Source organism: Bacillus rossius, chromosome 5, assembly GCF_032445375.1.
Source record: "Bacillus rossius redtenbacheri isolate Brsri chromosome 5, Brsri_v3, whole genome shotgun sequence".
NCBI classification, from domain to species: domain Eukaryota; kingdom Metazoa; phylum Arthropoda; class Insecta; order Phasmatodea; family Bacillidae; genus Bacillus; species Bacillus rossius.
Window position 1 is genome coordinate 78,346,745 of NC_086333.1, and position 27,691 is coordinate 78,374,435.

The following is a 27,691-nucleotide window of genomic DNA, read 5'->3' on the forward strand; positions in this document are numbered from 1 at the left end:
AAAAAAAAAAACATACGCACAATAAATCTACATGGAAATTAAAGTCTTTTTCAATATCCTGAAGTCTGAAATATGTTTACTCATGTCATCAAATGTAGAGCTGTACTGAAGAAGCCGATTATGCAAATATTTAGTTGAATCGGCATTTCTGCCGACTTCCGATACGCTTGTTAATTTTCGGCCGATATTACTGAAAAACGAGAGAGACTGCCATAACCTAAAAATCCACGATTACCCTTTTCACTTTTCGTAGTAGTACTGCATTTTTTCAGATCGCATTATTTCTTCGCAACATGTGCCAAACGTACATATAAAAATTTAACATCCTATTTTTCAATAATGTTCTTTATTTTTAATATGTCATAAATAAAAACATTACCGTCACGGTAAATATACACCTCGGTTGTTACGGTAACTGTAGTGCAAATGTGGTAGCTATCGTGCTTCTGTAGTAATTATGGTATCGACAAAGAATCTTTCGTTCTTTTTATGGTAATTATCTTTGGATAACATTTGGGTTTGTACTGTAGTTATGGTACATCATCCAATTTCTTCGTAAGTCGTTGTTCATTTGTCTTTTCTTCATATTTACGTGCTCCATTACTTGGCTGCAGATTTAAGTTGATTTTTACTACTGTATACTATCGTTACTGTTTTTATTACGGTTTCTTTCTAAGAAATGGTTATTTCTGCAAAATATTTATGGTTAAACGATCATCTATTATAATTTATAGTGACGGGACCACATATTTTGTACGATCAATGCGGACAAAACGATAATTCGGACATCAGTACAAGCGGACTTTTTTAACCTTAGTTGTATGGCAATTTTGCTGGGACCGTAGAAAGTATATGATAAACACGGACAATCGATACATGCGAGTTCGATAGATAGAGGTTTGACTGTACACACCTTTGGATAACTTCAGTAATACTACTTTTAAAATCAATGAGGACATGACTTTAATGCAAGTTACTCTATGGTAAACAAATTAAGTTCAAACAATGTTTTTTTACCCAGCTATCTGTTGTTTCAAATGACACTTGGTTCTACCTTGCTAAACATTCCACAGGTTCACTCGTGATCATCCAAAAAGTTTGTCTTAGAAATTTTTGTTCTTAACACATTTTTTTTTCTAAAACTGAGTGTCTCGGTTACTTTAACACAGTTGTTTGTTCAAAAGTAGTTTATCATCATAATTTTTGGAATACATGACTTTCGAACAAATGATGTAGGACAATGAAAGCAGCAACACATAACAATAGTGCAACAATCTACCACATAATGTTCAAAAGTGACTTGCAAAAAAGATTTTTTACTCTCTCATGAAGTATCACTGTAACATATTACCCAAGAACAAAGATACCCAACCACAGCATGGCCGTTGCAAACACTCTTTTAAAAATGAAATAATATACAAATATAAATATGTAAATATGCACAAATATATACAATTAAATTAATAGCAAGTAAAATAAGCATCTGTACCAAACAGTAGAAAACTGTTGAAAGAACTGGCCACTTTTTAACAGAGAGAGAGAGAGATAATAAATAATAATAATAAAGTGAAACAAGTTTTTTAAAACTAATTGCACCATACTCACTGACAAATCAAAAGAATATTCATAGACAGAGCCAAGGAACAAAACTATGTACCTATTTTGCGTGTTCAAGCCTTGTCTTGTTAACCATTAATGTGGAATTTTTCTGACAGCACTTGTAAATCAATTTGAAGAAGGCAGACATACGTAACAGACATTTAATGCTAGGATAAACTCACAGTAGGCACTTTACAAACAATAGAAAAAATATTTCAGACAAGATAGATTATAACTTAAAATTGAGACAATATGAAGTACGACATCTAGAGATGGGACGAGACTCATAACTTGATCCGAGTCGAGCGAGCAGCTAAGCTCGACTCAACTCGACAGTCGAGTTCATTGCACTTGACAAGACTCAACTCAATTTTATTTTTTTATAACGCGATACATATTTGATGGGTGCAACAAGCATAAAATCAAAATCACAAACCATTATTTTTCAAACATTTTACAGTGTAATTTAATAATATTTGTCCAGTTTTCTTACAAGTAGTTATTTTACATAATTACACTGCCCGAGAACTTAAAATATTTATCCGATATTAAATTTCAGAATGCTGGAAAAAGACGCCACTTTGGAATGTTCTCCTGCAAGATAATAGATTTGTAACATAGCAAACAAACTATGTAAAGAAAATATTGTATGAAATTAATGTTTTTCCCCCCTACTGCAGCAGAAACTGATGATATATCGCTGCTCAGCACAAAACAAAAGTGTTGCACCGTTTATCTTATCTTTGACACTGTTTACAACAAAAGTTAACATTTATTTTACATGTACGTTAATGCCTTTTTTTTCTTTCAAAGAATTCTTGAGGTTACATTTCAAAATGCATAAGTATTGCCGTTTTTTAAATCGGAAAATTTGTTTCCAATTACAAAATGGCAGAAAAAAAAACTAAGAGTAAATTTTCTATTTAACATTTTTTGTTTCAATAAGGTTATAGTCTATGCTCATTATATTTTGCACATCCATTTAATGGCATTAAAAAAGGTAGTTGAAGATAGTTTAAGGGGAACATATTTTTAAAATTTTTTAAAAAGGGTTTTATTTTAGTCGATACTAAGATTGAGAGATTATGCTGCTAAGCACAAAACACAGTTTTTATAATAAGACTGGTTTCTTTAAAAAAAAAAAAATTCTGTAGTCGGAATTTGATTCTGATGGAGAGCCTTTTGTTCATAAAAATTCAAAATAATACAATTTTAATTGTTACTTTTTGGCAGTTTTCAAGTCCTTTTTTTAAGCATTGTAATACAAGTAGTTCACCATTTTAATAACTGGTTAGGTACATTAAAAATAGCATTAAATCATATTAGAAACTACCAATTTATAAAATATCTTTTTTTTAAGCTGAACAATTGTTCTTACTAATTTATACTATTTTTAATGTTGCTAATCTAACAAACTATTCAATCAATTTAACAGTATTTTTAACATTGCTAACCTTACACAACCAACATACCCAACTATATACTAAATTTTAAATGAAATCATAAATAGGTAAAATTTATCATTATATTATATTTATTCACTTGACACAAATGACTAACTTCTTCAAAACATACATAAACTTTGATATATAACTTTGATGCTAATGGTACATTAACATAAACACCAGGAACATTAAATTATTTTCTAAAATTTCTGCATTTACTTGAGATTGGCTCGATTTTTAAGGACTCGACTCTACTAAAAAATTACGTAGTGTGGACTCAACACGATTCAACTTGAAGGTATTATTACTGAACTCGGCTCAACTCTCGCAACAATTTACAGACTCGTCCATCTCTAATTATAAATATATATATAAATAAATGCATTTTCCTTACAGCAGTTAAGAGACTTGTGCATCAAGTAAGTAGCTGGGTTACTTCCACCCTTGCATGGATAGCGAAAGTAGAAGGATAGTGAACAAAGAAATGTCATAGGTATCACTTTATATTTTACAAAAAAGTTAAGTCTATGTATTTGTAAAAATGTTATTTTTTTGAAAAGCTCAAGATTAAAAAGATTGACCGCCTGTACAAACTTTCTTTGGGCAACGTCATCCGACAGATAGGCTCATGAACCAATTACTAAATAACATTTCAGTTTCAAGGATAAAAGGTAGGCACTTGACATACAGTAACAAACACTCCGAAACCAAAACACAAGTGAAAAAATCCAGACAACATAAAATCTTTAATGAAAACATGATATGCGAGACGACAACACATAAATTAACGATCCCCTCCTTCACGAGGAGCGAAGCGAGTCGACGTGGGGAGAGTCCGCCCCAGAGTCCCGGGACGCGCGGGGGGAAGAGCCAGTTCCTTCGCGAGAGACGCCCGCCCGCGGACACCTCACTTCCTGCTCTGGAGGGCGTTGGAGAGCCAGTCCATGGCGGAGTCCAGCCCCTCGCCCTTGGTGGCGGACGTCTTGAAGATCTGGAAGGTGCGGTTCTTGAGCGCGTCCAGGCCCAGCGCCTGGTGCACCTCCGCCACGCTCAGCGCGCCCTCGATGTCCTGCTTGTTGGCCAGCACCACCAGGATCGCTCCTTGCAGCTCCTCCTCCTGCCCAACACACACGCATGCACATGGCGTCGCCCCTCGCCGACAACCCGTCTACACAGTAGACCACCACCACCGCCACGTCGGATTACAGACTTCACCGGCGTGTCGAACGCCAACACGTGTAGTTTCAACGGGAATCATCGATGTCCCGTTTTGGTCGTCGTTCATCTACTTGTCATCCCACCGATTGTGTTTGTATTTCCGTCACCCTTGTGTATCATGCTGTTTCAGGGGCGTAACCGGGGGGGGGGGGGGGGTTAGGGGTTAGGGGTTAGGGGTTAGGGGTTAGGGGTTCACCCCCCCCCCTCCCCCCCTTAGCACCAAATCTTTAATTAATTTCTTATTCATCACTCAAACAAATTTCATATTAAAATTTTTACCATTATAATATTTAAATTTTAAGAACCGAAAACTGCTAAAACAGCACTATTTTACACCTTAAAATCCAAATTTTCCTGGGGGAGGACCCCCCCCCCCCCCCGAACCCCCTGCTTTAATAAAGGGGAGGCCATGCTTCTTAACACCCCCCCATACACAAATCCTGGCTACGCCACTGTCCTGTTTGCTGTTTTTCCTTAACTAAAACATGAGCGTCAGATTTCTCGGGCGGAGATCGAAACATGTTTTCCCGGACGTCTTTCTCTAATATAATGGTGTCTTGTTCTCTAACACTGTCGCATCTTGTAGGGGTCATGATGAACCCCGAAAATCTTGTCGATCAGTCAGTCAGCGATGAATTAATGATAATGAATCACGGCACGCACAAAGGAAAAAGAAGTTATGTATTGTCCATGTGTCGTATTTCCTTTAAGACGCTGCAAATCAGAAACAGTAAAACCACCTTTAAAAAATAATGTAAAATTTAAACAAAATGTGCTCCTTAAGCAGGAAAACTTATCAAAAAAAGAGGTAAAAAAAAGTGGGATTTTCATGGGTTATATAGTTCATTTCATGGGTTATATAGTTCAGATGGTCGGAAAATATAGGCTACAGGATTAAATTCTACGCAAACATACAGTTTACTTATAGGTCAAAAAATTTCTCCAAACTGCAAAATTATGCCAAATCTAATCCATTTAATGAAACAGTGCAATTTTTTTTGATATCATGAAATATTAATGAAAATAAGTAGTTCATATTTACATTTTAAACCCTAATTATTCACTTGTTTTGTTTAACGGAAGCCTCGTAAACTAAGTTTGTTTATTTTTTCCCTTGCATAAAGTTTTAAAAAAAGTTGGGGAAAAAAACTTTTTTTTTAATGTTTTTTCTGCTACCCTTTCACAATAGTGAAATAATTTTAACTACTTATGCTGTGTATTCAAATGCAGAATTTAGTCAAGTTTTTGAGTGTTTATAAATGTTTTTATGCCATCGTTATTGGTTTTTGAGTTTTAAGTGCAGTAAATGGTGGATTTTTCATTCTGTAACTAAATTTAAGAATGAAACCACTGAAAATTGTGTGTTAAATCAGAGACTGTTTGAAAAATAAAACATGATAGTGTTTTTTTGTGGTTCTTTGACTACACTACAAAACCAGTACTGTCACAATGATCAGGTTGTATCAGCAATAATATTGAGCAAAAAAAAATTTTTTTTTTACTTTTTTGTGTACTTATTAGGCGGGAAAATCTAATAACTCCAAAACGTATTAAAAGATGTATTATAAGGATAATGGTAAGGAAAACTTCTGGTACTGTGTTGATATGACATTTTTGATGGGAAAACTCTTAAGCTTTGTCGTCTAAAAAAGAAAAAAATGATAAAAAATGACCAATGTTTCTCAATCGGTACACTGTTTTCAAGATACAAGTATTTCGCCATGAGCTTTGAATATATATACTGTGTAGAAGTCACGAGTGGATAGGATTTACTCTACATTTTTCAGGAGCGCATGATGAGCAGCTTGGGAACTTCACCGCTGCAGTGCGCTGCAGTAACGCCCTGTATCGTCTTAGTTGTTATTTACACGTTAGAGCGCAGCACTGTCGCCCGCTGTCATTCCCCCGCACCCCCCACCCATCATTCACTGCAGCTCAAGGTCGTTCAACGGGAGGAGGAAGGGGTGTTTGAAGAGTTCGACACTTGTCCGCTAGGGACCACCACAAGTCGATGCCCTAGAGATGGTGGCGATTGCGGCGGTGAATTAACCAACTACCTCAAACCGTATTAGAAATTTTAACCTGGGCTGGTGACTTCTATACAGTATATATATTCAAAGCAATGACTGCGTAAACGGCTGTACACATGAGCAGCATGCCATACCCTGAGCATGTACAACAGCTCATCCTTGGAGATGCCTATCCTGTCTCTGTCTGCAGAGTCCACCACGTAGATGATGGCGTCCGTGTTGGAGTAGTAGCACCGCCAGTACGGCCTGGAACACACCGTCCACCACCCGCTGCAGGTCACACGTACTCAGAAAACGCTCTTGTTGGGGTCATGATAAATCCCCGAAAATCTCATTGATCAGTCAGTCAGCGATGAATTAATGATAATGAATCACGGCACGCACAAAGGAAAAAGAAGTTATGTACTGTCCATGTGTCGTATTTCCTTAAAGACGCTGCAAATCAAAAACAGTAAAACCACCTTTAAAAAATAATGTAAAATTTAATGTATGCACCACAACTGACCACATCACAACTACCTACCGTATTTACCCTAAAATAATTCCACTTTGAATGTAATGCGACCCCAGACTTTTTGATTATGAGTTTATGGAAAAAAAAAAATTTTATGGCGTGGAAATTGTGATTCAAGTACATAGCACTTGAAAATTAATTAAATGAGCAAATTTATTCGTTGTTTACTAGACTCTTTCTGGTGCCACTTCCTCATCAGTGGAGTAATTTCCAGGGGTCTCTTTTGAAACAGGACGTCGCAGTTAAAGAAAAAATTGTGTTTTATGACTAGTTCTAAAAGGGGGACTGTTCATAAAGCAAATACTGTGGTGACAAAGGTGGTCTGGTCGTCTGGGAGGGTGAGAGAGGCGGCAAGCAGGAAGAACCCAGTGACACTCCATCTACCCCCTCTCTTCCATCCTGCATCTGTCATCCGTCATGGTTAAGGCCCGTTCTACAATGACACGGAAACGGATAAAGATCTCACGGAATAGAGTTTTTATAATAGCACGCAGAAGGGAGACAGGCCCGTACGGATTAGCTTGGCAAATGCTGAGCTATTCCATTTACATTGGTCCTTGCAACCAATAGAAACCGAGTACTTGGCTGCGGTGGAAGTCCCATGTTTGTTTAAGTTCCCAATATGTTAAAATTTGTTTGACGTACAAAAATATTTTAGTGTTCTATTATTACATTGTCTTTATTATTTATGTAAATTCTGCCCATGCTATGATTTTAGAGCATAATATATATATATTTTTAATTATTTTAATATTTCGTAACCTAGTTGCAATTTTTTTATGTTTCCATTCATTGTGGAAGCAGGAGAGATGTGATAGTGAAATGTTTCGGGAGATCCATCTTCGTTTACCTGATCCGTCTGTTTCCGTGCCATTGTACAATGGGACTGAGGGGGAGTGGGTGGCGGTGATGCTGGGATGAGTTGCCCCAGCTTCTCCCTGTTATCTTCTCCTCAAAAACACCTCCCAGTCGCGATGAAATGGCGTATCCATTTCCATATGACTCTAGGGAGCCTGTGTTGGTGCTGATCCTGCCCACACCAGGGAGTAGTTGCCGTCAAGTCCAGCACGTTAAATAAAATATGCCGTTATTTAATAGAATAAAGTAAAAAAACATCAAAAAGCACCAAAAGAACCCATTTATATAGAAATAAATAAACTTAAATAAGAAATAATTTCAATGATTAAATGCATGATTGTAATTAAATAAATAAAAGGAAAGGACTGAAATGTGTGGAAATGTTATCTACTTGAAAATATTAATGTGAAATAACCGAAATAACATGAAACAATACAAATGGAAATGCAATAAATCCACATTAACTATTATCAGTCGGAAATCAAATACATCTAACATAATCACTCGATACTATAGAAATAAATTGATTTCTACCCAAATGTACTTTAAAAAAATAAAATGAAGTAAAAAAAAACATCAAAAGAACCCATTTATAACGAAATAAATGGAATAAATAGAAACAATTTCCAATGATTAAATAACGGCATATTAAAATGTCGTGTCTGTAAACACCCACCACTGCTGGTTCGCACACGACATTTGGGAACCAGGCAGGCACTACCGTTGAGGAAAGCAAACGCGATGCAGGCTACAGTCTCGTCTGGCAGGAAACGCGACAGCCCGCGGGCGCGGCGGAACGCAGGGCCCCTCACCGTATGCTCGTCTGGCCACCCAGGTCCCACACCTGGAACTTGAGGTTCTTGTACGTGACCTGCTCCACGTTGAAGCCGATGGTGGGTATCGTGGTGACCACCTCCCCGACCTGTAACCTGCAACACACCACCGCGTTTCGACTCTTCTCCGACGTTCACAGACAACTCGCCTGATTCACCAGGGGGTCAATCCATATCACTTCACCTAGGCTATGACACCCATCAACTCAGATTTTCTTGAAACTTTTTTTAACTGGACCACCCATGAAGTTACTGATCAACGTCAATTTTTTTGCTATAGGATACATAGTTTCCGAGACAAAAATTTCCAAGGTTTTGGAAATTTGTATATAAGCGACAGTAATTGTATGTAAGCGACAGTTTCAAGACACCACTTTTCAAAACTGTGTTATAGAAAAAAAATTGTAGCTCTGTGTCTAACTTTCATATAATTATGAAATTTTTTTCCACATATGAATATAGGTATGTAGATTTCAGAAAAAAATGTTTCATAAATCATGCGTAAATCTTGACACACATCAAAATTTAATTTACGATTAAGAAACAAATTTTTAAGTACAATTGCTTGGTTTTATTGAGTTGGTAGTATTGTAGCTGGCATAGAAGATACCAAGTAAATCTTTTTTTTAAATTGAACCTAAAAGAATGATCTACAAGATTGTGAAAGAAAAATGATGGTAATTTGATGGCTTATATAAATATTTCAACTATAAATTACATCAATAAAGTAGTGTAATTTAAGAGAGGCTAGACGATTTGACAAAGTACATTGAAGAGCATGTAGCCAATAGCTTCCGATCATCATTAAGAGAAACCACGTCTAATCCAAGGAGAAAACATGTAACCAAAAAACTGTGAGCCATTCACTTAAATGAGGTCAGTTACTACACATCTTCAGTCACACTCCTGAACATTTAACTTTAATAGAACACCAATGCTGAGGTTCACAGGGCAGGATTGAGGTCAACAGGTTGTGAGGTCGACTCCGTACATACCATCTTCTGAACAATAATTGTTCAGAAGATGGTGCGAGGCAGATGCAGAAGATCTATACAGAGTTCCGGATGTCGCATGGCTAACGTGTAACCTGCCTCGTACCACACACATTGCTCATTTTCACATACATTGCAGGATAAATTTTACGTATTATGTAATATCTTATGGAACAAAGTCAGGAAAAGTAAGTTTAAGTTTTAATGATTTCATGAGTAAGTCCAGGTTCAGTTTAATGAATTCCGCCTTGCCTCAAATCAAGCAATTCCGCAAGAGAGAAACATTACGAAATATATTCAATTATAAAAATATTATTGCATGGTGCACCCTCACGCCCATGCCGAAATGTAACGACACTAACACAGATACCCTACATCCTCACACATGGCATCAGGACATACACATTCTAGTTCATATGAACTATTATATTATATTTACTCATAAAAAATAAATTTTTTAAATAAACAACTTATATTAAGTGTAAAAAAATAATTTTTTCCCCCTGGCATCTTACGAACAACTTCTTAAATCAGAGTATCCATACAAATACCGTCAAACGGGGTGAAATTGTGCCATAGGGGGCGAAATTGTTCAAAATCGTATTTCTTAATGTCCCTCGATTCGTGTTAGTTTTACGACGACTTTATGACAGAAAATTGATGCTCCTATGGATACTTTACTATTGTACATATCTTTGGAAATTCTGTTTCCCGCCTTTTCTAAGTAGTGACTATTTGTTTATTGTGAGGTTGAGTAGCATTTGCAGGTTATGTTGGACACTTTGTTCCGGAACACAATACTGAAGTGGTTGAAACAAAACTTTGTAAGTACCAATTTGTTGTGCATTTCATTATGATTAATTTGATGTGATGTATAGTAAGATAAGTAAAAAATATTTTTATGAATTAATTTTTTTTTTGTTTTGCACAACAATTATTGGGGCGACTTTGTGCCAATTAATTCGGCACAAAGTCACCCCTTTGTTTGTAGTATTTACAATAAAATCATTACCTTGAGTAGAACAATCGACGCCATCTTGGATCAACATAAAAACAATCTAGCCTAAATACCAAAGTTAAAGCAACAATTATATAAATATAATTCACACCAACAATAATAAATAATAAAAAAAACTGCTAGCTCAATTTTTTCCATCAATACCATTTCGAAAGAACACATTGCAGAATTACTTTTATTAAAACGAGAGTAATGCATGTTGGTATTTTTGTTTTTTCATTTTAGGTTCATTAATAATGGTGCGGCACTATGTGAGAAAGCGTGGAAGTCGTCAATATAAAAATTATTCAGAAAAAAATCTGGAAAAAGCTTTGAATGAGGTTCGTGCAAAGAAGATTTCTGTTCGTGCAGCTGCTGAAAAGTAAGTTACCAAAAATTTTGTAACTTCTTTACACTTTTTCTGTGCAATAACATTTCCTGTATCTATACTGATACTTGGTTAATATTGTTACAGATATGGCATTCACAGAAACACACTTTCTGGAAAAATCCATGGTAAACATCCAAATGCTTCAGGTGGGCAGACAACATTTTCCAGCGATGAAGAAGGCTTGTTTGCGAAGTACATTATTGCTATGTCAACTTATGGGTTTCCACTGACTGCATTTGATTTGCAGATGACTGTAAAGAACTACCTTGACAAATGTGGTAGACATGTAAAGAAGTTTAAAAACAATGTCCTAGGGCGGGATTGGGTAGAATCATTTCTCAAAAGGCACAAACAAGATTTAAGTACAAGACTTGCAAGAAATATCAGTCATGCTAGGGCTCGTTCTGATGAAGGGACCATCAATACTTTTTTTGATAATTTTTCCAAAGAGGTGGAAGGAGTTCCACATTCTAATTTATGGAACTTCGACGAAAGTAACTTGGTAGACGATCCGGGCTGTAAAAAAGTTATAGTTATGAAAGGTACAAAGTACCCTGAAAAAATTAGAAATGCTACGAAAGCATGTACCACTATAATTTTATGTGGAAATGCAGAAGGGATTCTTGCCCCCATTTACATTAATTACAAAGCTGAGAATCTGTGGCAGACTTGGACAGAGGGGGGACCAGACGGGGCTCATTACAATAGAACCAGATCCGGATGGTTCGATGCTGCGTGTTTTGAGGACTGGTTCACAAAACTTATGCTCCCAATTCTTAAACAGCAACCAGGAAAGAAAATTATAATGGGAGATAATTTGAGTGCTCATTTGAATATAGAAGTTCTAAATCTCTGTGAGAAATATAATATTTCGTTCATTTTGTTACCTCCAAATGCTACACATCTACTACAACCTTTGGACGTAGCATACTTTCGCTCCATGAAAGGTGAGTGGCGAAAGATTCTGAGTGAGTGGAAAGAGACATCCTATGGAAGCAGATGTGCTACTATACCAAAAGATCAGTTTCCACATCTTTTGAAGACCTTGTTGGATAACCTTGCAGTAAGAGGACAACAAAATTTGAAGTCTGGCTTTAAGAAATGTGGGCTTGTGCCACTAGACAGAAATAAAGTTCTAGCAAAACTGTGTGACAGTGTAATGAAAGAAGTTACAGATGCTGATAACTCTCCAACCTTAAGGATCAGTGACAGTTTTTTAGAGGAACTGAAGAAAAGAAGGCACGAAGAAGTGAAAACGCATGGGAAAACAAGAAGGCGGAAATTAACTGTACCACCAGGAAAAAGTGTTTGTGCAAATGATTTGTCAAGCAATGCATATGAAAATGAGCCTAGTACCAGTCAACCGAAAACAGGTCAGAAAAATCAGAAACAGAAAACCTGAGATCAACAAGACACCAGTAGCAGTGATATAGAAGATGATGTGCAATATGATGATACTGATGCCAGTGTAGAAGATCTTATTGAGTCAGACTCTGAATCTAATGATTCAAATGGACGTGTGGTAGTTACAGACACATTGGCATCAAGTGTGTGTGATTCTCTGTCGAAAGATCTTAGTATTGGGGACTTTGTAGCATTTCTTTATGATGACATAGTTTATCCTGGGACAGTTACAGCGATAGACGAATCAGATGTCAGAATAAGTGCTATGAGCTGGACTGGTAAATACTGGAAGTGGCCTGAAAAAAAAGATGAAATCTGGTATAAGAAAACAGCTGTTATCAAGATGCTTCCTCACCCAAAACAATTATCACGAAGGGAGCTGTACTTGGTGGATCTAAAAAAATGAATCGTTTATGCTTACCTATGTAAATGTTATTTTGTTGCCTACTGTATGTACACAAGTAATTAGGTACCGGTATATGGTATCATTTCCAAGTAGGTAAAGAAATGTGATTTGGTAAACCTATGTTAATTTTGTGAAAATTATCCTTGTAAAGTCACGCTAGGCACTAGTATTTTATGTGTAACATGTTTTTTTTTGCAGTAGTAATAGCTTTGTTTACCGTGTTTGTTAATTGGCAAACATAATTTCAATATATGTATGTTTTATCAAAAGTTGTGTTACCCAAAAATTTCTCCTTTTGAATAAGTATACAAAAAGCTATTAGAAGGTAAATTTACAGCATTATTTACGTTTATTTATATTATGCACTTGAAATGTGGAACAAAGTGACCCTTTAATGGGGCGAGTTTATGCCAGAATAATTTTCTTAGGCAAATTACACTGAAGTAACACTTGGCATAAACTCGCCCCTATGAAGGGGTGAGATTGTGCCATGAATTTTCTCACATTTAAGCCTTTATGGAAATAGGTATTGAATGTTCCTTGAATATCTAATAAAAGCTGAAGAATGTGCCTACCTAACACAGTATTTTACTAACGAGACAATTCAATCGTTTTGGAATTATTCTAACAAATACACAAAAAGTGGCACAATTTCACCCCATTTGACGGTATGTAATACAATATCTCTGACTTTTCCCTAACAAAAATTTCAAACTTCCCTATTTTATTTTTTTTAATAATTTACTTGTGTTGCTAATCTCTGAAATAAATTTTTAAAAAACCAGCCTCTGCCATCCCCATACTTGGCCTAGTTCTTTCTCTACTTTCTTTATTTCAGAGAGAACACTGCATACGCCATTTAATACATACATGACTACGCAATAAAGACCTAGCTGAAAAAAAAAAAATGCTTTCAGATTCTGGGTAATAGCAGAATGGAGCATGACATTTCCTTCTCAAATTATTATCACTAGGTGTTTTCCATGACTTTTCCAGGATTTCAAGTAAAAACCTTTGATTTCCAACTTCATTGACTTTCCAGAATGTGTACATCCTGTGACGGTACGTATAATACAGACGCCACTGGCACCAAAATTTATTTACAGCTTAAAAAAAGTTACTATTTCCTTGCAGGTGGAGTTTCATTATTGAGGCATGTTAATCCTGCTTGCTGATAAGGGAACAGCTTCCCAGTTGCTGATAACAAAACAAGCAAACAGACACAGCTATCAGCTTCACTCCCCCACAGACTAGCTTCCGCCAGTGCTTGGGAGTAGTATACACACAGTTTTCCTCAAGAAAATATCCATGTTAAAAGTTGTTTCAGAACTAAACCATTGCCAACGCATGGGCGGAAGCATCTCATTACTACGTCGAACAATCTAACGAGACACGTCTACTAGTGTAGAATGTCCCAGCTAATCAGAACACTTATAATCAGCTTGTTGCAACAGCACAAAATATAACTTGAACAAAGCTTGATCTACACATACATACCGTCAAGGTACTAGAACAAATAATTTCTTATTTCATAGTGTCTCTTAGATTAACTGTTTTCACTGATTATTAAATTATCTGGAAAGCATTATAACATGAAACTTATCAATGTTGCATGATGTGACTCACTGTGAAATAGAAGGAACTACTGGAAAGTAGAGCTAATCAACATACAATACAGTCAAACCAGGCATGCTACAAAGTTCCGGACGTCGTCGGAACCACTTCAGGCGCACCTGACCGCACAAAGCAGCCATGACATCACCACACAGACAGGTCGGATGCCAACAGTCCAAGCACGTACCGCAAGCCATGTTCAAATGTGTGATCTCGCATCTCATAGCAAGGGAATTTTCCAGTGCACAATACAATTGTTACTTAGTAAAAATAACTACGGGTAGATTATGAGAATCATTTTTCAGCCTAAAACCCAGATAGCAGTTCTTCCACTGTGTTTGAACTCGCCTGAAGTATATACTTATAAATACTTGCCCCAGGAATTTACATCCCAAGGCTGGTCCGAACTGGAAGTGAAGTATGCAAGTAAATGATACTGTATACTTCTTGCGTTCTTAAGATTCATAAAAATTTTGCCACTTTGAAAAAAATATAGAGATTATATTTGATGTAACATATAGACTTGTAAAATCATTTTCTTCCAATATTTGACTGTTATCAATAAACTTAATAAAATAATAGATATTTTAAGATTTTTATAAGAAAGTTTCAACAAATGGGCTACAAGCACATAACTAAGAAACAAAGGTAGAAGAGTCTATTATCTTTGAAAGATTTGTGCAATGGGAGTGCATGACTTGATGTAAGCTTTTGGACATACGCCATTGCTAAGCACATGTATGTCTGTAGAAGAAAACTACAAAAAACCCAAAAGACAAAAACACAAATTAAGCAAAAAATTGCTGTTGTCAACAGGATATAATCACCACATAATATTCCATAACAGGAATATGGTCAACAAACAAAGGAAAACAAAGAAAAATGGACTAACAGAACTAAAAAACCCCCACAAATGATGACAGCACAAAAATATTGACTCAAAAAAAATCAGCACAACAGTTGAAATGAGACAAAAACACGACAAAACGAAAAGACGAAACAAACACAATAGTTTCCCCAAACAGAAACAAGCGACGTTTCAGGAACTACTATCTGCTCCCGTCTTCAGGCAGACGCACATGGTACGAAAACACAGGTGCGACTGAGTAGGGGCTGGAAAAATGAGTCTAGCCCGCCGGCCTGCGGAGGGGCATGATGCAAGTCAGCGCTTGTCTCTGTATTACCACTACACGTGAATACTAAATTTGTGTGATACTAATGACATGTTTAAAATACTAAATTTCAGTTAAACATAGTTCTTCCAATAAAATTTATTTGTTGAAAAATATGATACAACATAACTGATCGGCTAGCTAATACTGTTTGAAGAGACCAAACATTGAGACCGTCCTTATTTGTGAAGTACGCAAGGTCACGAGTTATACAACAACATACATACTTGAATTCAGACACTGCCAATGTCACCATTCATGGCTACCTTCATGCAACTGTTGTTATCTCCTGAAATGTAAGTGCCAAATTTGCCTGAAAAAGCGTTGTAGTTCTAGACAGTGCCAGTTATTATTTTCAGCTTAACAAAAATCCTACTACACCATCCTTAAAACAAAAACCTTCCAAACCGGCCAACATCATTCTCTGCAACAACAGTGATAGCGAATCTTTTGCTTTTAGTAAAAGTAGGCCAGCAAAAAAACAATTTTAAATAGACGCACTGATTATGGAACGTCACCATGATGTCATTCTACCATCCAAGTCTACGCTCGGCTGAGCTCAAATAGGCTTAGGTAGATACATCCAAACCAAAATCCATGAACAAATCGCTTCTTCGATAAATTATAAAAAATAAAAATTTACGAGGAGCTATTTAGTAGCAATTCTGCAGACAAGTATGTACACCTAGTAGTAGGTTGCAGACTTTTGAGCTCGCTGCATAATTGTTAGCATCATAAAAATGGCTTCTGCAACGTGAGCCAAAATCTGTAATAAGAGACATCCAGATGTGGCTAAACCCAGAATTCTATAGATGTGAAAGCTGGAAAACTACCGTACCTTAATGAAGTAAATCTTGGCTATGATGAACTAAGATTTCAAATGTATTCCTACCTACAAAATTTTCCTTTCAAAATGGAATACTTTTTGACGTGATAAACGTCTTATAAATCGACGAACGCCGGCCGCGCACACGGAAAATCGTCACGTTCTGCCTGAGCCGAGCGTGCAAGAACCGGCCAACCACCGTGCGAGAGAATCTTCTATAATATCAAACATGTCAAGGCGGGCTTTTTAACTAATCGTTCGTGATTATATTTAAACCCATTATTTAAATTAAATTGGCAAAAAAATTGTAAATAATATTTGAAAATTAAAAAAGTATAAAATTTTTCATCATAAATGTTTTCTTATGACGTTATCACGTAAAACTATCGTCCGTAAACCGACTTTACAGACAACCCCGTATTGTTCCAGGCTTATTCCAGACTTGTCTGCACTCCCGACGTCCCCGGACACGCGGGGACCTCACCTGTAGAGGATGGTGGTCTTCCCTGCGCCGTCCAGCCCCAGGATGAGGATCCTCATCTCGCGGCTCCCCAGCAGGTTGCGGAAGTAGCTGAGCAGGCCTCCTGCACACAGGACCAGGCCCCGGGGGGTGAGCACGACCGCCCGCCCCGTCCGTCCGCTGCGACACACTCGCGGCCCGGCAGGCATACGCCCAGCCCCCGCTCCCCCCACACTGTTCACGTTCCCACCGAAGCAACTCGCCGCACCAAGTACGTAACCGAATCATCCTTCAAACAAAATTTGTGAGGATATCAAAATAAAACAAAAGACGATTTCTCAGAAGACGTGACCATTTCAAATTGACAGTGATCTGATTGCTGCATGTTGGAGCGACACGGAAGCAAATAAAGAAGTGGTATTTTCAAAAGGAACAATGATCCCGCATCACTAGAGTGCATTCATACAATAAAGCTAGTTAGTTTAAAAAAAAAAAAAAAAAAAAAAAACGGAGATGTGAACTTTTTGAACAGACCAGTTCAATTTAGAGTACCACTAACCAAACTTATCTAGTACCAAAATATTCTATAATTTCCAAACATTTAAAAAACTCACGTTATAAAGAAAGTTCCATCGACTGTGTCATGGTCTTATTTAAATAGTCAAATATGATTTTTTTTAATTTCATTAATAGCTTCCCTCTTGCTAAAAGAATTTAATACTTTTTCTAATAGGTTGATATTTGCTTGCGAACCAGGAAAAAAAAAGAAAACAATTCCCAGTGTTTCCAAACTGTGATATTGAGGACGCGTGTTTGCAAAGTGGTGACATATCCGTCCATCAAAGGTATAGCTAGCTTGCCAAGCATTTGAAAGATAGATGGAAAATAAAAAAAAAATGCCTTTTTATGGGCAGGTGACAAAACCATTGTAACTCGAGGCATCTCAATCAGCATCAATTCAGAAGTCGATCAGCACTTCCATGCTGCTGACCAGCTCAAGTTATGCAAATACTAGCCGAAGTACCAGGCGTTGCCCGGGCTAAACACATCATAACATAAGGAACAGCACCACCGAGTTTCAAGCCCGTAGGACATAAACTTGAAAAAAAGAAAATTCTGATTTTAAAGTCCCAGTGATTGCACAAGGCATCAAGGCTACGCGCATCAGCAAAACAAGGACGTCCATCTTCGGCTTCATTTTGTGGGAAGGCAGGTAACCATTAGGCAAAACATGATGGACGCATCAAACAATAGCATGCTAAAAATTAAAGCATCGTTATCTATTGACGAACTTCTGAACTAAACTGTTATTAGTGTCTTTAGTTCGCTAGCAGCCACGAACTTCACTAAGTGGATGGGTTTCACCAAAGAGGATAGGAAGTTGCCAGACCTTACTATCTGACCGTGTGGCGAACATAGAGAAATTACACCAACTCAATGACTTACGTCCTATGATTTTCTATTATAAAAATGAATTTTCCCCTTGTTCACTCCCTTAGGGATGGAATTTCATAATTATATGTAGTCTTATGTTACTCTCTTGCCCATAAACTAACTATATGCAAAAAATCATGTCGATCGGATGCTATAAATGATGTAAAGTTTACATTTACTACTAAAACCACTGAGTTTTATTCGAAAAAACAGTAAAAAACAATAAATTATTACAAAAAAAGTCAAATTAAAGGAGTTAATTAAAACAAGCCCTCTGAGCTTATCAACCAGGGCATAAACAGGTCACTCGGCTCGGAAGTTGCCATTTGTATCGCAGCAACCAGTGACCCTATTTGAGACCCCAATTCTAAAACAATATCGATGAAATCATCAATATGATGTAAATTACGTCATTAACATCCCTAAATTCTTACGGGACTAATGTAAGCATATGAGGATTTTGGGTGGGTAACTTTCATATGCTTAATTTTCACTCAATTGGTTTCTTAAGTAAATTACATTTCAGGCATTGATAAATATACTAGAATCCTAACTATTGTAGCATAGCCTATAAAAATATTCCAAAAATATATTAATACTATTGTCCTAACAACTGCAATATCAACAATTTTAGTATCTCCGCAATGTAACTATTTATAATTAATTTGTATTTATTTTTAAGTTTCCTTATCATTATTACATTCTGGGTTTGTAAATTATACTAGAATCCTAACCATTCTAATATAGAACACTACATCTAAGATAGTTTACTTAGGGTATGTATTATATATTTTGCTTAAGAAACAAATGTGCAAAACAAGCACATGAACATTACCTGCCCAAAGAGCCCATATTTCCATGCTTGTCCCTTACAAATGTAAGAGTGGTAATGTATCGAAATTTATACTTATGAAACAATATTTTACTTTCACTTTAGTCGAACCTCTGAAAGATGTCCATGTCTTTTTTCATCTTTCATAGACTTATGTGAACGAGAAATTAGAGAATAGTCTAGCAACATTAAAAAATTTTTAACAAGTGTGCATGGTTTATTAGGTTAGTATAGCTACATTAAAAATACTGTGAAATCATGTGAACAGTTGGCTGGTCAGGAATAGCTGCATCGTAAATTGGTAATTCCTAAGCAAACTTTAAAAATATTTGGAAGTATTTTTAATGTAGCTATATTATCCTAACTAACCATCCAGAATGTTTAAAAGTATTTTTAATGTAGTTAACCTAATCGACCATTCTCAATAAATGACAAGTTCTCCAAAACATAAACACACAGACCCATGCGGGAAAACAAAAAATGTCTGCGGCCACATTAATGCACAGATATTGTATGGTAACCTATAAATGGCAATTTCTCAGAAACCAGTAGGAATTTAGAAATGTTGTTTTTAGGGTAAATAGAGAAACATCTTTAGTGTTCGAAAATCGTACTTTCAGAATTTTACCACTAATTAGTATTGTTAACCACACATATCTACTTGTAACCTGGTGGAAGCTCTATTGTAGATTAAAACATATAGGTAATTAAACTTACTTGTTGCTGCTCTGACAACAAACACTTCTACAACTTGACTCCAATATTCCTACTATGCTATGAACCAATCAAACACTAACATATTTGTTTTTAATTTTAATTTTTCTTGGCTAACTTCTAAGACATAATATATTTTCTCCAGTTTTTCTCCCTACAGAACAATAACCTTGACGCACGGTATCGAAATAAAAAATTTACCCTCCTACATAACCTCAAATTTTAATACTTTTTTCCTTTCAAAGAAATATTTCCATTAAGAAATTCATAAAATAAATTCAAAATTAGGAGGCACGAACTTCCTAACTTAACACTTTCGACAGTATGCTTTCGCAGCGGCAATACAGCTTTTGAATGAGGTTATGGTCGTTCAGTGGCTTGAGTGTTTTTGAAAGATAATCACATCACTACCGTATATAATTCAACTAAAACTATATGTAGGATCGTATTATGACTACCAAGACAGAAGTGACAAAAGGAATGTCGTGCAAAACACACAACCCATTAAACAGGACACGTTAAATCGCCGACAAACTTACCCATTATCAAGAGGAATGTGTTCTAAACAACTCAGAGTAAATAGATTGCCAGCTTTAAAATCACTTTACAAACTCATTAAAATTGAGAACAAAACCCCTCCGATCAAAACATTTAAATTTGACGTTTATACACCAAAGCAAACTACGACAATATCCCCAAACTCCAAATCTCCACGAATCACGCAACTTGCCAATTGATAACCCTAAACTTTACCAAAATAAATTATTTTTCATGGCCTTATGCAACCAAACATAAAATAAAAGAAGTTCCAATTATATTGTATATTTTTGTTTAAAACCATCCGATTAGTAGTTTGGGTTTTAAAAGTAACTAATTTCAACAATGGCTAAGGTTTCAGAGGGAATTATAATTTTTGCCAACTGCTCCGCGTAAAGTTCAAGTAAAAGACAACAGGTGGCAGCACATTTCCGTGTGTAATATAGTAACGCGCCAGGAACAAAGTGGTCTTGTTGTTTGGTTTTGTTTATAGACACAACTTGCAATACTCTATGATGTGAAGTATGTGGTGTATAAATTTAAAACATGTGGGTGTTTTTTGTGCACGATGTGATCGAAGTAAGAGATAAACATTCGAAAATCACAGCGGATGCGTTCCTGTTCCTTTTAATATTCTTCATGTACAATGACACGGAGAATGGTCATAACTAAGGTATGATTCTAAACATTGCTCTCTCCTTAAAAACTTGCTAGTATATTATTTTATTTTAATAGTTACATTTTACTGTGGTGACTTGCAGAAGAATGTTCTTGTGCTTAGGTAATTAGTTTAAGCTACCAAAAACGAGTTCTCGCTATAACAATGCTGCAAAATCTGTTTTTTGGGCATCCCTGCTGGAATGTTTGCCGCAGGACAAAAGTCAAGCCAGCCCAACCACGGGCTAACTACGGAATATATTATTATTACTTATTACCACTGAAGCCGGAACACGTTTAGTTGTAAGCTTCAAACGGATATTAAACTGACATCCATTCATACGAAACTTATTGTCAATAACAAAAGATGTTTTGTGTTTTGGCGGCAACTGTGCGCGCACTCATAAGATTTAAATGTTAATTATATGCATAACAAAGACCGTTCCTTTAGGTTTACTTTGCTGTTTGTTGATGTACTTTTTATTATTTGAGCCTTAAAATATGATTTTTTTAAAAAAATGAATTGTTCAGTACTTATGTTAGAAGTTAAATAACATAAATAAACACACATTTTAACGGTTGACGCAAAGTCTTTTCACTAGTGTGAATTATCCCTAGTACGCAACTATTATTTTGAATTAACGATAAGGGACGGATCACGTGCAATACAAATAATTCGTTTTTTTTTTTTTATGTAATGGTTGAATCTAATAGTCCGGGACACCGCCTATTGTCAGTTTCGCTTTGTGACAGTCATCTATTTCGCCAGTTTCTGATCTGTTGGAATGTACCCTACACTAGCTGTTGATAAATATTTTTAATTTGGTCTTAACATTATTGTAAAGGAAGAAAAGGCATAAGTCATCAAAGAAACCGCTAGCTATACATCGTAAATGATCCGAGCACATTTTTCAATTGCAGAGCAGATATAAAAGTTATTTGGTTTGCAAACGTTTGTAATCCGTATTTATGGGGGACTGCTAGGCACGAGGCTCTGCTAGGCGCGGGGCCCCGCTAGACGCAGAGGACTGCTAGGCGCGATGGACTACTATGTGCGAGGGACTTCTAGTCGCCGGACCCAGGGCCGCAACTACGGGGGGGGGAGGGGGGGGGCAAGCGGGGCATACGCCCCGGGCGCAAAGCTGTGGGGGCGCCGAAATCGCTTGCATTGTAATTCCTACTACAACTGGTAACTGGTAAAATGTTTTTTGACTTGCATGCCAGGAATGTCTAATCTGATTTACAATATAACGTCTCAACATATTTAATGAACAAGTCTAGTGATTATATGGACTACTTTATGGACATAGTGGGTTCATGCATGGAAGTTACAGTAGCACAGAAACTGTTACATGTAGGTATGTAAAATGCTTAAATAGCACCATTTTTCCGTGGGAGGGCCCCCGGACCCCCCGCTTTTTGGTGTGGTATGTGCCAAAAAAGAGGGGGGGGGGGGGCGCATTTATCCATTCATGCCCCGGGTGCCAGAGACTCTATTTGCGGCCCTGGCCGGACCCTGCAAGGCGCGGGCCCTGTTAGGTGCAGGGTCCTGCTAGGCTCGACTCGCCCGGCCTGGAGCCGCCCTGCTTGCATCGGCACACTACACTTGACTAAATATTTTCTTGTAAAACAAAAAAAATTGGTTGTCTGTAAAGTCGGTTTACGGACGGTAGTTTAACGTGACAAGGTCATAACAAAACATTGACGAAATGATTGCATACTTTTATGAATAAAATTGAATCATTTTTATTGAATTATCACTATTATGTATGGATACAAAGAAGGAGTGAAATGAAATCTACAATTTAATTGATTAATTTACTTTTATTTGCACTCATTAATTCAAACATGTTTATTACTTTAACGAAGAGATTATTTTAACTATAACTTTTATACATGTTTTCTATTTAACTTCTTCCAATCTGTGTTATTCTGTAAAGGATAGGACGATGATAGGAAAAGTAGGAAACGAATGGGAGTGTTTCAAGTTTAATGTGCCTCGATAAAGTTAAATCGATGGTTGTTCCAATCGAGTGGAAGAGAGATAGATGCGGCGCAAGCGTACAATGAGCGTAACGGGACAATGTGCGTTACGGGACACTTTTTCGTGCGTGCAGCTGGCGTTCATCGATTTATTAGAAATTGTCACGTCAAAAAAAAGTTGGAGAGCAGATGAACTGAATTATTTGCATTGAAAGATACATACATGTATATTGTCAAATATTTTAAAACTAGCATTTTTCTCGTACTATACAACTTGCGATGTATTAAAAATGAAATGACTGCAAATATATTATTTTAATTGTTTACCATCTAATTTGAATCAAATTTTTGGGATAGTAGAATTATTGTATGAGATGTTGTCGGGAAAAAAAATTGTAGAGGCACCACCACTATCAGCGAACGTTTCAATAGTACAATCAAAATTCAATGTCCGTGCAAGTCTTGATTCACTACGTAATGTTCCTGGATCAAAACGTCTTTGTTGATCTCAGGCAAGTCATATTACTGCTTGAGCAACAGAAACACTAAGTATGCAGAATATCCGCAGTGCAACACACACATTCGTAAATAATGAGCGATATTGAGTTCTTTGTTGAGGAATTTTAGAGGCTGCAGAGTAGATGTAGAAATGGGTTTCTTTTGAATCTTGAGAACAATGAGGATTTTCGAACGAATTATTTGTCTCTATTTAGTTTTTCATCTACAATAGATGACACAAACCCAATATTAAATCAATTTTTCCTACTTTTGTTAGCCGTTTCTTCTTTTTGGTGCTTTTCTTTCCTTTTTTGAGTATCTGATTTATATCATGATTGCATAATTTTCTGGAAAAATTAAGCACATTGCATTAAATAAATAGATAAAATAAAGAAAGTGGCACATATCAATGAGCTTAATAAATCTGCTCTTATATTAATAACTCCGAACAAAATTAGACTCGATACATATTTAATATGTCACGTAACAGATATTTTTTAATTTACCCTATTTTATTATCTGCATGTTCACAGGTGTCGACAAATCTGGAAAACAGGGAAATGTCAGGGAAATTTTTTTTTTCTGGAAAAGTCAGGGAAATGTCAGGGAATTTTAACCTAGCCTCATAAAATTCAGGGAAATTCTCAAGGCAATTAATAATTATTTTACTAAAATTTAAAGTGCTGCTTGCTTGCGCATCAGTATTTTCTGTTGCGGTTTTTCTAGCACGTTTAACAAAATTAGTTGCGTAGTACCGTACTTTCCAGTAGGGTGTGCTAGTGTGTTCCTTTTGTTCTATGCCAGAGGCAGTTTGTTATGTTTTGGTAATGGCTGCCGGCCGGATTTGTGTGTGTGGATGTTATTACCCTCCAAAAATTGATAGTTTCAAAACTCTTTCTGCTGCTATTAAAGATCCCCTACTAGAAGCAAAGCTTGCATTCTTCATAACCCTGGCAAATCATGTTGAATCTTTTCTCACTGAATTCCAATCATATCTACCTTTGGCCCCTTTTTTGCACAGTGCGCTCACATCTGTTTTGAACAACCTAGTGACAAGATTTGTAAAAGAAGAGGTATTTAAAACAGCAAGTAGTTCTAAATCTATAGATGTAAAAGATACTAAGAATCTAACATCATTTGAAAAAATTGATATAGGGTTTGCATGTCGTGCTGCACTAAAGACCTTCAGATTATGGAGTTCCGTCGTGATTGTCGCAATGCATTAGCATAAATGGTGTCAAAGTTGTTGGAACGTAGTCCTTTAGCTTATCAACTGACAAGAGCAATTACATGCTTTGATCCTTCTGTCGCAGCTGATCCCAAACTTCGAGCACGGCGAATGATTTCTCTGCTTGTCATTCTGACGGAAAATCATTGGCTTTCTGGTTCAACCGCTGACAATGTTCTTACAGAATTTCAGCGTGTGTGTTCTCTTCCTTCTGTAACAGTATCTCTTAAGAAGTACACAAGAAGTACAGTGCGATTGGATTCATTTTGGAATAGAATTTTTCAAGAGAATGGTAGTAATCCATCAGTTCTAAGAGTAATGAAGATGATCATGATTCTGTCACATGGAAACTTGAATGTTGAACAGGGTTTTTCTGTAAATGCTGAGTGTTTAATGACGAATCAGAAGGAGACATCATTGATTGCACGGCGTATCGTCTATGATGCTGTCCTATCCTATGGTGAAGTGAGAGATGTCCCTATCACCAAATCTCTTATTCATGCGGCCAGAAATTCTCGAGCGAAGTATGCAGAGGTGAAAGCTAAAGAGTCCATTGATGCTTTTTCCAAGGAAAAGAAAAGGTGGCTAAAAAGGTATGCTGAAATTGCTGTGAAAGACTAAGAGAAAAAAAAAGCAAAATTGCTGGAAGATGCTGCAAAGGAAGCAAGTCGTTTGGAAGCTGAAATAGACACACTGAGGAATCAGTAATTTTTCTGCGTAGTGCTGTGTTATTTCAGTGTGGTCATATGTTTGTGTGTGGATTAGTACAGATGTTGGGATTACATTTAAATGGTTTGTTTATCTATATGCATTATATTTTATTGCTTGAAATACTTAAACTTATTTTGAAAGTTAAAACATTTGTATTGCATGGTAAGTACACTATTGTTTACTTTGCCTTTAGTTTAAGTTTTTCATTATTTGCAAACATGTTACAATGCACCGAAGGTCTGTTCAGTTAAATATATAAGGTTTTTTATTTCCGTATATGTAGATACTATTATGCAATCGCACGCGCGCACACACACACTCCCACACCAAAACTAGGGAAACAAAATTAAAAAAATAATCTTACAATTTACAATAAAGGTCAGGGAAAATCACAAATTTTGATCTGAAAAACAGGGAAAAGTCAGGGAATTTTGTAGAGCTAGTTTTGTAGACACCCTGGTTCAGTGATACCCGCCGCTGTTTCTTGCGTGAGATCTTGGATCTTTGTACTTTTATATATATAACATGATTATGCTTCGCCCACTCTATGCGTGCGTTGTGTCCACTGCAACACGCTGAAATTGAATAAACACGGTAGACAAATCAAAACCAAGGAGCATAAATAAATCCCAGTTACTGGTTGCATCAGAAACATTATTATCTTTGAAAGATTTGTGCAATGGGAGTGCATGACTTGTAAGCTTTTGGAGTTACGCCATTAATAAAGCACATGTATGTCTGTAGAATAAAACTACAAAAAACACAAAAGACAAAAACACAAATTAAGCAAAAAAAATTGCTGTTGTCAACAGGATATAAACACCACATAATATTACATAACAGGAATATGGTCAACAATCAAAGAAAAACAAAGAAAATGGACTAACAGAACGAAAAAAAACTCCCACAAATGATGACAGCACAAAAATATTGAACCCAAAAAAATTCAGCACAACAGTTGAAACGTGACAAAAACACAGCAAAACGAAAATACAAAACAAACACAATAGTTTTCCAAAAAAAAAAAAAAAAAAACAAGAGAACGAAAAAAAAAAAACACAAATGATATCAGCACAAAAATATTGAACCCAAAAAAATTCAGCACAACAGTTGAAACGAGACAAAGCACGACAAAACGAAACAAACATGATAGTTTTCTAAAACAGAAACAAGCGACGTTTCGGGAACTGCTATCTGCTCCCGTCCTCCGGCAGAGACGCACATGGTACGAAAACACAGGTGGGACGCAGTCGTTTGTTTAGTCTTTTCGTTTTGCTGTGTTTTTTGTAACGTTTCAACTGTTGTGCTGAATTTTTTTGGGTTTAATAATTTTGTGCTGAAATCATTTGTGGGTTTTTTTTTTCGTTCTGTTAGTCCATTTTCTTTGTTTTTCTTTGTTTGTTGACCATATTCCTGTTATGGAATATTATGTGGTGTTTATATCCTGTTGACAACAGCAATTTTTTGCTTAATTTGTGTTTTTGTCTTTTGTGTTTTTTGTAGTTTTCTTCTACAGACATACATGTGCTTTAGCAATGGCGTATGTCCAAAATGCAACGGAAACAGTCCTGCTCATTACCTTGAGATAACAGCTCACTCACACAACATCCACCTGTTGTGGCCAGCAAAAGTTGTCGTTGCCTCATCAGGTTGTTAACATTCCGCCGCCAAACGATGACCAAATCTTATCCCCGGCCCCACACTGGGGACCGAGCCCCAGAGATCCCCCCGCCCCCCCCCCCCCTTTTTTTTTTCTAAATGGCCCTGCCAATGGTCAGGTGACATTTGCTGAGTATGAAGATCCATCATAGAGGTCATTGAAAGAAAGGACGTAATTTGGTGAGAACCGACACACTCCATTGCAGCAGATAAATGAATATTGTATCCATAACGGGCACTGATGTATAGTGTGTGTGTGTGTGTGTATGTATGTGTGTGTGTATGTGTGTGTGTGTGTGGAAAAAAAGGGGGGGGGGGGGGTTATAACCACCTATATTATTTACTCCCATTGTAACAACTGTCAAACAAACAAACACGTAAAAGAACGTGTTCACACTGTTGGATTCATACGCTGTTGGGTTGGCAGAATATATCGGAAAGTAGTTCTTATAAAAATTTCTATGTTTGAAATTGGTGGCTGCAAAATTTGGTTGGTTTTTGTTTGTATGCACTAGAAAATGATTCATATTTGTGTTTCCCTATAGTTATGGGTAAAATCCAAATCTTCCTCAAATCCAAATCTCAAATTCCAATTACACATATATAATAATAATAATAATAATAATTATATTATTATAATTATTATATATATTTTTATATATATATATCAAACAAAACC

At 36.5% G+C, this 27,691-nt stretch overlaps 3 protein-coding genes across 6 annotated transcripts in view; 2 read left to right on the forward strand and 1 right to left on the reverse strand.

Annotated features, from left to right (window-relative positions):
- Positions 1-27,691, forward strand: part of LOC134532070 (uncharacterized) — a 566,709-nt gene that overhangs the window by 369,365 nt on the left and 169,653 nt on the right. The gene's annotated exons all lie outside the window — the stretch shown is intronic.
- LOC134532060 (ADP-ribosylation factor-like protein 1) lies at positions 939-20,625 on the reverse strand. The gene is made up of 5 exons (XM_063368238.1): positions 20,279-20,625; positions 16,784-16,883; positions 8,477-8,593; positions 6,427-6,538; positions 939-4,161 (listed from the first exon to the last, which is right to left on the reverse strand). The coding sequence occupies exons 1-5, from the start codon at positions 20,280-20,282 to the stop codon at positions 3,952-3,954; spliced, it is 543 nt and encodes a 180-aa protein (XP_063224308.1). The 5' UTR covers positions 20,283-20,625; the 3' UTR covers positions 939-3,951.
- The window catches only part of LOC134532062 (ankyrin repeat and BTB/POZ domain-containing protein 2), a 119,912-nt gene continuing 112,961 nt past the window's right edge, over positions 20,741-27,691 (forward strand). The window contains exon 1 of the mRNA XM_063368239.1: positions 20,741-20,949. The gene's annotated coding sequence lies outside the window, so the exon portion shown is untranslated. The remainder of the gene's footprint in view (positions 20,950-27,691) is intronic.

Bases quoted from the DNA above. Each gene is read 5' to 3' on its own strand.
- LOC134532060 (XM_063368238.1), bottom strand. The intron at 6,539-8,476 runs GTGAGGGGCCCT...GGTGTGTTCCAG, and splicing joins GGTGGCCAGACGAGCATACG to GCCGTACTGGCGGTGCTACT. The intron at 4,162-6,426 runs GTATGGCATGCT...TGTGTTGGGCAG, and splicing joins AGCTGTTGTACATGCTCAGG to GAGGAGGAGCTGCAAGGAGC.